The sequence below is a fragment of the Vigna umbellata genome, chromosome 4 (genome assembly GCF_029865625.1).
Source record: "Vigna umbellata cultivar VRB3 chromosome 4, Vumbellata_1.0, whole genome shotgun sequence".
In the NCBI taxonomy this organism is placed as follows: domain Eukaryota; kingdom Viridiplantae; phylum Streptophyta; class Magnoliopsida; order Fabales; family Fabaceae; genus Vigna; species Vigna umbellata.
The window spans coordinates 26,372,632-26,384,837 of record NC_142168.1 but is presented as its reverse complement, the minus strand read 5'-3'; the positions used below and the strand labels follow the sequence as shown (position 1 = coordinate 26,384,837).

The window sequence follows — 12,206 nt, the reverse complement described above, 5'->3', positions numbered from 1 at the left end:
CAAAGTGAAAGTTTGGTTTTGAACAGTGGAACATACTGTGTATCCATGTCGGTTATTGTTATCGTTTTCCATGCTTCATTGGTTGGGTTCATGAACGCAGATAATTAAGAATACAAGGTTACGTATGTTTTATTAAAACTCTCATTATCGTACCTGCCTCTACCGGAACAGCACACACGCATAACCATGTATGAAACCAACACACACCGCCGCACATGTTTGAGAAATATGAATCATGATTTAATCTATAAAACTATATATATATATATATATATATATATATATATATATATATATATATATATATATATATATATATATAATAAAACACTAGTGCAGAAAGGGGTTTTAACGTCCAATATTTTGGCCTTTTGACGTCCGGCGTACGCCCGACGTTTATGTGGGTGACGTCGCTCAGACGTCCGTTGTCGCAGGACGGACGTCTCTGTAAACGTCCGTTGTGTCAGCACGGACGTCTACATGAACGTCCGTTGTGGCAGGACGGACGTCTCTGTAAAACGTCCGTTGTGTCAGCACGGACGTCTACATGAACGTCCGTTGTGTCATGACGGACGTCGACATGAACGTCCGTTGTGTCAGGAGGGACGTTTACATGAACGTCCGTTGTGTCTGGACGGACGCCTATATAAACGTCCGTTGTGTCTGGACGGACGTCTATATATACGTCCGCCTCCTCCCCCCTGACGTCTACCTTGCTGAAATGTTTTAGGTAGGAGCTGGGGGGTGGACGTCCGTGTGTGCACTGACAGACGTCTGTAGACGTCCGACTGTGCACTAACGGACGTCTACTGGGCGTTTTTTTTTTAAAAATTAGTTTATTTTTTCAATAAAACCACACCTGAAAAGCAGAAAAATGTCCCAGAACAATTTTGCAATAATATAAAAATGCGTTTTATATAAACAAAGTTCTACTTAATGTGGAGTTCAATCCACTACCAAACTATCAACATAAAACTTAAACTAAAAAACTAAACAATGTTCAACAAGAAATATAACTATTCCTAACTCCATCTTTGCAGAAGATAAGCGGTCCACTCCTGCCTTATCTGTTTAATTGTGTCTTCTGTAATAGGCGATGTAGTCTTGAAGCGCTGCAAAATTCAACAAAGATTCATTATTGTTTCATATATAGTTGTAGATGAATATGATTTGTAATGTATTGAAGGTATACATCATTACCTCATTCCAGTCATCTGTAATGACTGCTCGAATGATGGTCTTAATCCAACACATCACATAGAAGCCACATTCCCATGAATCTACCTGGTGGTTACACTAAAATAACAAACTAAATAGTTAAGAATTTAGATCATTCAATAACATAAATGAAAAGGAAACGTTAAATGACTTACAACCTTTGGATACAAAACTTGAACCAGTTGACCACGAGATTTACCAATAACTCTGTACAGATTGAAAACACAAAGTATAATTAATATGACTATTTTATCATAAAAGTTGAAGGTGAACATCAAATTCAAAGTCATTTTTGGAGAAACACTTACCCTTGAAGCATGGTTCTCAACTCAGTTTTCATCCTCCTGTGCAACGAACAAAAAAATATAATTTTACATTGTTTGGGAAGGATTACCATCAGCTGCCAGTGCGACCTATCACGAAGGACAAATAGTTATTCAACTAATTAACGAAACTATAATAATAAACTGACCACATATAACAACACCTACCCGTCAATGTATGGCACAAGGTATACGTCTCTTTTTGACTCATCCATCCATGTTTGCAAATAATCTTGTCTGTTTTGAAGTGTGTTACCAGACGGTTGAATGGTCTGAGGTTCAACAAATCCGTACATGGAAGACCGACCTTGGTCTACAACGATTGTGTCCATGTACCTAAAACAACAAAGTTAAGTTGTTAGAAACTATATAACAATGTAAATAAAAGTAATATGAAAGACCAAATTGAGTAACTTACATGCACCACAGCTGAATGATGGAAATATTCAACATCCTGTCTCCCCCAATCACCTCCAATGCATCAGAAAATGTGATATAAACTGGCACATGTGGGGGAAGACCAAATACCCTCAAATCCCAGTAGACTTCTAATGATGCTTTCTTTAATTTGGGTAATTTTGTCACTAACTTTGATAGAGGATCATCCTCCGCTTCAGCCATCTCATCATCTTCATGTATGACTGTATCATGAATTGGCTGCTTCTGAGGACGTGTGAACTGAAGATAAGAATTTACGTCAAAGCTTTGTCAACAATTATATGAAGAATAAACATAGAAATACTATTTTAAAAGACATTATACCTGTGGAGTAGCGATGTGGGACATGATCAATGCTCTAGGCCATGCAATAAATGATCCTATGGCCTCCCCCACAAAGTTAATTTCTGGAGTGGGTACAGGCACCTGAGCCTGGGGATCCCGAACCTCGTCAATGGTCACACGCACGTGCTGGGGTAATTTGTCATCAATCTTTTTCCATTGTGGAGAATCAGCAGGGTGTCGAAGAAGATTATCGCACTTTCTTTCGTCAGAGTGCCATTTAAGGTTCTTTGCATCTTCTTTAACAGAGAACATACGTTTGAACCTAGGTATTATAGGCAAATACCACATCACCTTAGCAGGTGCACCATCATTACCTTCATCACCAGTGACTCTGTCAGATTTCTTTTTAAAACGGGATAAACCACATGTTGGACAATACTTTAACGAAGCAAACTCCTTTGTGTACAAAACACAATCATTAGGACAAGCATGTATCTTTCGATATTCAAGACCCATTGGACATAAAATTTTTTTGGCCTCGTAATTACGAATAGGTAGAGTATTATTTTCTGGAAGCATCTCCTTCAACAACTCCAACAACTCGGTGAAACTTTTATCGGTCCATCCATTCCTTGCTTTTAAACTAAATAATTTTAAAGTTGAAGACAGACGTGTAAAGTTCGAGCATCCTGGGAACAACGGTTGCTCTGAATCATTAATAAGAGAATCATACAAATTAGCCCTTACAAAATTTTCTTCACCGACATCACGTATCATGTCCTCTAAATGGTCACTCATCCATTCTTCCACATAATCCGTTCCTCGTGACGTGGTTTGCTGCTCCAGTAGTTCTCCATGCCAAGTCCAAACGATATAAGTCCTCATTATGCCGTACATGAATAGATGGTCACGCACATTGCCTAAGTCTTGCCGTATTTGATTAAGACAACGCACACAAGGACAAAAATATTTCCCGTTGACGGACTTAGCATTTTGTTCAACGTATTGCAAGAACTTTGAAACACCCTTCTCATACTCTTCACTGATGCGACGTTCCTTCATCCAGCTTCGATCCATACTATGTTCGTAAAATCATTAGTTCAAGTGTTTTAACTCTCACAAGGTTAGGCCCTACCCATTCAAAAAAACTAATTTTCATAATTATATCAGCCACGTGCATTGAAGTCTACATCATAAAATTGATAAGATTTCGGCAGCATTTCGCATTGGTCTCCGAAATACACGAAATGAGAGTAGTCAACGATGACCACAATCAAATATGCATCCGGAGAACAACACAAGTACTGAACCGAAATTTTATCAATCTTATCCTTAAACTCCAAATGACATGGAATTGCAAATTATGGAAATTAATTTTCTCAAACTGTCCAATCGGACAATTCAAAATTTAACACAAACGATTAAAAGATTAATCGTTTGTCTTAAATTTCAAACGGGAACTAAGTGTCACTCAATGATTTGATACTTATATAATACACAACTAATACAGATATATTCAAAAGCCAATTACGCAGTCACATTTTACAGTAAAAAACGTGCATTCACAAAACTCAATTACATGCATACAAAAAAATTTCAACCAACAAGCTAACCTGGAAAGTAGATTCGAAATGAAAATGATGAAAACGGAGGAGTGAACGGCCTAAAACGCAGTCCAAAAACAGTCAAAGAAGCCTCCAAGAACACGCAAGAGTCTACAAAAAAACGGACCGAAAACGATTTTTAATCGGTTCAAATCAAAGGTATTTCATCACAGAGCAATGTAATCGGATTGAAAATGAATTTAAACGGTCCAAAAACGAGAAAACTCACCTGGAAATCAATGGCGCAGCAGCGTTTTGCGGAGGAAGACGATGAACAGTGCGTTTCCAAACGTTAACTGGTCACTGGTTCGCGGGAGCACGATATTATACTCTAGACGTCCGGCGAGCTTGTGGACGGACGTCTATAAGAGTATAGACGTCAGGTTCGTCACTAATGTGACGTCTTTGATGATTTAAAAATGATATTCGCGGGTGGGTTTAAACGTCCGTCCTTGGGTGGGCCGACGTCTGTAATATGATAAACGTCCGTTTTGGGGAGCTGACGTCTATTATATTGAACAAACTGAACGTTTCAACTCCCCATGGCAGATCCTCAACGTCCGTCCTACGAGGGCTCTGACGTCTATAATAGTCTAAACGTCGGGTCCCGCATATGGGACGTCTCTGGACCTGAAGAGAATTAAATATCCAACCACCCCTGTCAGTACATTAAACGTCCGTTATACGGGCTCGGACGTCTATAATATTATAGACGTCCGTGCCCTCGTAGGACTGACGTTGAGGGCCTGAAGAGAATTAAATATCCAACCACCCTGTCAGTACCTTAAACGTCCGTTATAGGGGCACGGACGTCTGTGTTTATTATAGACGTCCGAGCCCTCCCAAAACGGACGTGTAAGTTCCCTACTTGGGAAATTGAAACGTTCAGCCTCGTAGACGTCCGTCCCCCTGAGACGGACGTCTAAGGGCTGCAATGGGTATAACGTTCAACTATAAACGTTCAGCCTTTTAACGTCCGTCTCCGAGGACGGACGTTCGCTAGAGTATAAACGTCCGTCTCGGCCAGGGACGGACGTTCAAAGCCTGCAAATGGTTTTCACTGTTCAGCCAAATGAACGTCCGTCACTTAAGACGGACGTTCACTCAAGTATAAACGTCCGTCTCGGCCAGGGACGGACGTTCAAAGCCTGCAAATGGTTTTCACTGTTCAGCCAAATGAACGTCCGTCACTTACGACGGACGTTCACTCAAGTATAAACGTCCGTCTCGGCCACGGACGGACGTTCAAAGCCTGCACATGGATTTTCACTGTTCAGCCTAATGAACGTCCGTCACTTAGGACGGACGTTCACTCAAGTATAAACGTCCGTCTCGGCCAGGGACGGACGTTCAAAGCCTGCACATGGATTTTCACTGTTCAGCCCAATAAACGTCCGTCACCTAGGACGGACGTTCACTCAAGTTTAAACGTCCGTCTCGGGCAAGGACGGACGTTCAAAGAGCTCATAGGTGTTTACTAGTTCAGCCTATTAAACGTCCGTCCCCCAGGACGGACGTCCATAACATTATAAACGTCCGTCGCGACCAAGGACGGACGTCCAAAGGGCTGACACGTGTTCACTTTGTTCAGCCTATAAACGTCCGTCTCCAAGGACGGACGTTCATAACATTATAGACGTCCGGCTAGCCCCAGGACGGACGTCTACAGTTCCACTTATTTACTAATATGCCACCGGTCAATTATATACGTTGGGGCTTTTGTGGACGGACGTCTATTGGGAGACGTTAAAACCCCTTTCTGCACTAGTGAAAGGATCTTGAAATTTCATATTTAATACGTGATTAGAACTATTCTTGTTTTTATTTGTTCACGTAATCCATCCCATATATAATATGTATGAAAATTGTTGTATATGATAATTACAACAATTTTAATACTTGTGAAAAGGTATTAAAAGTGTAAAGTTATATATATATATATATATATATATGGATCTTAATGGACACTAAACTTTGAATCTAATTTTGTTGTTGAATCTACTATCGGTAATGTTTTGTTAGAGATCTATTATTACATTTAATATTGATTTTTTTTATGTTTAGTTTTATGTTTGAAATGTACGTGATGTAAGGAGAGGATTTGAGAAGTTTCACATTGATTAAGGAAAAAAATCAATTTCTATGATATAAAAGGATATAAATCTTATTTTAGAAATTGATTTTGAAAGGTTAATATAAGTTCAAAGTCTACCTCTTAACAATTATTAATAATAATAAGATATGTTTTAACATTATTTTTTCATGAAAACATATAGAAAATTAAAAGAAAGAAGGAAGTATTTTTTATAAGTTAAAATGAATTTATATGCAAATAAAAAAGCACTAATTAAGAGAAGTTACATAAAAATAATGTACAAATTAATTTTAGTTTATAAGTAACCTTATTTTCTTTTTTTTTAATAATAAAAAAGAAAATTTAATTGAAGTATCGAAAGGAAAACTTAATTTTATTAGAGGAATAGTGCGGAATGTAGACTTTTATTTAAAACTTTTTAGATTTTTCTTTTGATGTAACATTATCAATTTAATTGTCGTAATTAATTTTATTTAATTTTCATATTTTTTCCAATTTCAATTCATGTTTATCCTTTATTTCATTAAAAATCACACATTCATTATTCATTAATAGGCTAATCTCTCACCTAATTAATAGTTTTGTAATTCAATCTAATAAAAAAATTAATTTCCCATCAAAATATATACAACAATAATTTTTGAATCTCATAAATGGAAAAAAAAAATACAAAACCAAACAAAAAAATCACATTTATAATCTTAATACAAATTCAACTAATAAAATAAAAACAACACAAAAAAAAAAACTGTAATGAATACTAAAAGAAACTCACAATATGAAGATTGAATTGATGAGAAAACCAAGATTTGGTATTAAAAAACTGATTTACAGATGGTCAATATTGTTTTCTTATTTCATGACCTTTATGTTCCCTATCAACAGTTCATTCGTCTCTCACTCCATCTCAAATCTGTTCCCTTTTCCTTAACTCCGCCATTCTGTTCTTCAAACTTTGATGCTAAAGTCCCATCCAACCTCTTGTTTCCTCATTCATTACCCACTTTTTCAAATCTTCAAAAGCCTACCACCGAAAGCTTGCTTTTCTAAATCAAACAACATTATTTTTTCACACAAAACAAACGAATAAAAGATAACACATACGAGGGAGCTTTATAACTGCCACAAAGATGGTGACACTAGAATTAATCTATGGGCAAAAAGTGTGACATCTAACAAAAGTGGTGTGAAAACTAAAAATTATTAGTCTTAGTGAAGTTTCTCATTATCATGAGTGAACTTTTTCAAAATTTATTGAATTAAATATCATATTCATTCGTGAAAATGTAACCCTTGATAAGTTTTCGACAAATTTTTACCTATAATAATGAGTTTAGTAAAAACTCAGAGTTGTCATAAGAAATAACATTTTAACTAGTATTGTTAAAATGGATTATTTAGTCTAATTTGATTCAATTTATGATAAATTAATCACTTAATTAATTAATCTAATTCGACTATTTTATTAACGTAGCTGAAAATGTAATATTAGATAAAAAATTTCAAAACTTATTGAATTAAATATTAATTTTATTTTTGAAAATGTGACATTAGATAAGATTTCAACAAATTTATCGTACAAGGTCAAAATTTGTATATTATTTTTAGAAAAATATATTTTGACACATTATTTTTTATTTTTCTATTGTAAAAATTATGTTGAATGAGTGTAAACATAGCAATCTAACTTATCGTTGTGCCTGTTCTTATAACAAGTAATGTTTTAACTCAGAATTGTTTTGATATTCAAATTATTCTTAACTAATGTAAGTTTTGGGAATTTTTTTTCCACACGTTGTGCGAGTAGTTATAGAGCACGTTATTATTATATATTGGCTTTTGTTTTGCCTTTTATGACCGAATTTTGAATATATGTATGGTCAATAATAAAAAAGGTTCCTTTCTGTGGGCTCCTGCCATTACTTTTTCATGGTTCGTGCATAAATCTTGGCCTAAGAAAGACAAATCCACCAATGAAAAATACAAAAATAAAGCTAATGTACCTACCACTGTTGAACAAATGAAAAAGAAAAGGATTAGTGCCTAAATTTATTAATTTAACCACAAAAATTGCTCTTACTAAGCACATTTAAGTGACTACGAACATTTTGTAACTTATTTTAAATTCTTTTATTGATTGTGTGACATTTCTTCGTGATCAATTTTATGATAAAATGTAATCATTACCTTTATACTTAAACTTTTTCTTTCTTATTAAGATTTTAAAAATGTTTTTTTAAACATAAATTTAAAGCGTAGTATAGTTTAGATCGATCTTTATGTCAGTCTTACCTTATCCATGATAGTAAAGCATGTAAATTTACGTCACATGAAAATTATAAGGTGTTAATTTACCTTAGAATATAGCAAGTTTATCATAAATGTGTAATTTTATGATGGACTATGATAAGTCCGATGTAAATGTATAAATTTATATTATGAAATACAATGTAAAAAAGTCTTTTGTAAATAAAAAAGCTACAATGACTAATAAAACAACTACAATGAAATTAACATTTTTAACCTTATTTCAGTATAGCGTATTGTATACTGATTTTGATAAAATTGAACAAAAGTTTACTAGTGCAGAAATGGTTTTAGACGTATGTTATTTTGGGCTTTTAACGTGTGATCTCTGTCCAACGTCTATATGGGTGACGTTAATGACACGTTTGACCTATTGGGTCAGACGTCTATATAGACATCCGATCCATACAGGTCAAACGTCTATATAGACGTCTGACACTATAGATCAGATTTCTAAAACATACTATAGATCAGACGTCTAAAACTACGCCGTATTTGATTGGATCTTTTTACGCTTGAGGCCTCTCGGGTTGCTCCTAGCTCATGATGATTCGAGTTTACAACTTTATATTTTAGTTGAAGAGAATGTATTGTACGTTTTTTTTTGTATTGGATGGTTTTAAAAACGTAGTGGAGAGAATTAGAGGAGTGCAAAACGCAAGAAATCGTCGCCCAAGGACACGAGCAAAACTGCACCAAAACCTAACGAAAACGCATTTTAACCGGTTCAAATGAAAGATAATGCATCAAAGAGTGAAGTAATCGGAGTAAAATTAATTTAAAATGGTGCAAACGTGAGAAAACGAACCTAAAAAGCATAACACATAGAGAGAAAACGCGAGGAAGATGATGAACATTAATTGCGCGTAATTGTTGCCTCGCGTTCGCGGTGTTTTAATGCAGCCATATAGAAGTTGGTTCCCCCCACATTAGACGTCTATATGGCTTTAGAAGTCGGATTGGCGGGATCTCACGTCTAAATGGAGTTAAAAAGTGACTTTTTAGATTTAAAAAATGAGTATATATAAGTCGATTCCGCCCACATCGAACGTCTATATGGTTGTAGAAGTTGGATTGGCGGGATCTGACGTCTAAATGGAGTTAAAAAAATAACTTTTTAGATTTCAAAAATGAGTACATAGAAGTCGATTCCCCCCACATCGGACATCTATATGGCTGCAGAAGTCGAATTGGCGGGATCTGACATCTAAATGGAGTTAAAAAGTGACTTTTTAGATTTAAAAAATGAGTATATAGAAGTCGGTTCCCCCACATCAGACGTCTATATCGTTGTAGAAGTCGGATAGGCGAGATCTCACGTCTAATTGGAGTTAAAAAGTAACTTTTTAGATTTCAAAAATGAGTATATAGAAGTCGGTTCCCCCCACATCGGACATATATATGACTGTAGAAGTCAGATTAGCGGGATCTGACGTCTAAATGGAGTTAAAAAGTGACTTTTTAGATTTAAAAAATGAGTATACATAAAAGTCGGTTCTGCCCACATCGGACGTATATGTAGAAGTCAGATTAGCGGGATCTCACATCTAAATGGAGTTAAAAAGTGACATTTTAGATTTAAAAAATGAGTATATAGAAGTTTGTTCCCCCACATCGGACGTCTATATGGCTTTAGACGTCCGTTCCCGCCAGAACAGACGTCTATATGGTTGTTTTATTTACGAAAAATGTCACCGGTCATTTTTTACGTTGGATATTCGAGGGTCGGACGTCTATAGGGCGACGTTAAAGGCCTTTTCTGCACTAGTGGTTGTGAATATATAGAAAAGTTAAACTTAGGACAGAGGTGGGTCACACATGAAGAAGATTAAGCTATACGGGATTCAAGGGTATTGAATACCATTAAACTTAAATACCCTTGAATCTATACAACCTAATCTTTTTCCTAATGATTCAACCCCTGTTCTAAGCTTCACTTCTTTGTTCATTAGCGTTTCTTCAACTTTATAAAAAATATTCGTTTGATATGTAATAAACCAAATTGAACCAAGTTCAAACACTAGTACAAAAATAACGTTTAACATCACTCATTTAATGTCTAACGTAAGAAAACCAGACATAAAAAATGATTGGTGAAAAAACTGTAAATAAAACATCGTTATAGATGTTGGCTAAAGAGTCCCCCGACGTCACCTTAGTGTTAGCCATCGGCTACATGGGGGTTAGACGTTTTATGGTATGCACAGGGAACTAAAAAGACATTATTTCAATTGAATTAGACTTCGGCTACAGGGAACCCGGCATCTAATTCAATTATGATGTCGGCCTCTAGTCACTGGACGTCATAAAGGTCCAAAAATACCTAAAATTAAGCGCCAAAATTATTTCTTTTAATGACTTAGACGTCGGGCCCCCTCCTAGCAGATGTCATATGTCCTGCATTTTCACCCATTCGCGAGTGTTAGCAGCAGTTACCCGAGCACTGCTCATCTTCTTTCTTCGTGTTTCTCTCCTTCACCATTGAAGTTCAGGTAAGGTTTTCACACATTTGCACCGTTTTAAATCACTTTTGCTTTTATTACATTATGTTTTGATGAATTATCTTTCATTTGAACCAATTAAAATGTGTTTTCATGGGCTTTTGGTGTTGTTCTTAGGCGTGTTCTAGGACAACTGCGACAACGATTTCTGGACCGTTAGTGTGTGCGCTTTTCTCCTCACCCTCACAACAGCACCTGTTTACTCCCTCACCTTCACAATTAGTTTCAATTTTGGCTTTTTATTTATATTTGTTGTTACATTTTCATTGGTTCTTTCACTTTTCATTGATTGCTACTACTTCTAAAATTTCGGAAATTTTTGTGGTGTATTCTTGTGTTGTATATTGATTTTTCATGGTTTCAATAGAAGAAAATATTGCGAAAAATTAAAAAAAAACATAAGTTGACGTTTGTTGTTCTTACAACAGGCGTCAATTAACGTCGGTTATAAATGCAACAGATGTTAATTGACGTTTGTTCACATATAACAGACGTCAATTTAACGTCTCCCGCTATGACGTCGGACATTTAACATATGTCAAAGGCCTAAAATAACATACTTAAAAGCTATTTTTGTGTTAGTGAAAGTATCCATTTCATTTTAATATATTTTTTTATTGATGGTAGAAATGAACCGAGGTGAGAACCGATGTTTGATTTTGATTTTCAACGGTATGAAAGTTAAAAAAGTGCAAACGTTTTTACCAAAAAAACTTAATAACAAACACGACAAACAAAATAATGAGATATTGATGTAAAGTTGATATTAATACAAAATAATGACTGAGTGTCTAAATAAACTATTACAATCACAAATGAAAAGGAAAAGTTTAGCAATAAATCTAATCGGTGAAACAAAGTCAGTACACAAGTGAATCCCTGAATCAACACGATTTCGTCACAAAAAACAAACTATAACTTGCAAGAGCATTTTTGATGTGTTTTACATTGTAAAAAATAGGAGAAAAACTCCAATATATAAAAGGAAATTTATGTTATACTTTTTATTATCCAACGTAAAATAGATAATTTATGTTAAATTCTTTATTATCCAACATAAATCACTTCCATTTTATAAAATATTTAATGTCATTATGCTTTTTTTACATGAATTTCTTCATTATTAGACGTAAATAATTACTTTTTTTATTATTAACATATCTTTTTACGTTATAACTAGGGATGACAACGGGTCGGGTCGGGTACGGATAGTGCCTACCCGCAATCTGACCCGCATGCAAAAACTCGTACCTGCAACCCGACCCGCTACTCGTTGGATATCCGCATAAAAAAAATCCGCGGATTTTTTCAATCCGCGGATATCTGTTGGATACCCATTTGCAATCCACAAATATTTAAAAAATATATTTTGTAAATTTTTAAATAATATTTAAATTAGATTACAAGTTAAAGAGAACAATTTAATATATTTGCT

General features: G+C 35.2%; 1 protein-coding gene across 1 annotated transcript; it reads right to left on the bottom strand.

Moving 5' to 3' along the window:
- Positions 1-865: 865 nt before the first annotated feature.
- LOC148199709 (uncharacterized) lies at positions 866-2,299 on the bottom strand. Its single transcript, XM_088111633.1, has 6 exons — positions 1,960-2,299; positions 1,710-1,877; positions 1,527-1,631; positions 1,377-1,425; positions 1,201-1,296; positions 866-1,112 (listed from the first exon to the last, which is right to left on the bottom strand). Exons 1-6 carry the CDS (start codon positions 2,160-2,162, stop codon positions 1,023-1,025), a joined length of 711 nt encoding a protein of 236 aa, XP_087967759.1. The 5' UTR covers positions 2,163-2,299; the 3' UTR covers positions 866-1,022.
- Positions 2,300-12,206: the final 9,907 nt, after the last annotated feature.

What these genes read in the sequence shown, in the direction of transcription:
- LOC148199709 (XM_088111633.1), bottom strand. Translation starts at nt 2,162, where the DNA reads ATGGCTGAAGCGGAGGATGATCCTCTATCAAAGTTAGTGACAAAATTA. An exon ending in ATCATTCAGCTGTGGTGCAT is followed by an intron (nt 1,878 to 1,959) that starts GTAAGTTACTCA and finishes TTGTTGTTTTAG; the next exon opens with GTACATGGACACAATCGTTG. An exon ending in TTACAGATGACTGGAATGAG is followed by an intron (nt 1,113 to 1,200) that starts GTAATGATGTAT and finishes TGAATTTTGCAG; the next exon opens with CGCTTCAAGACTACATCGCC.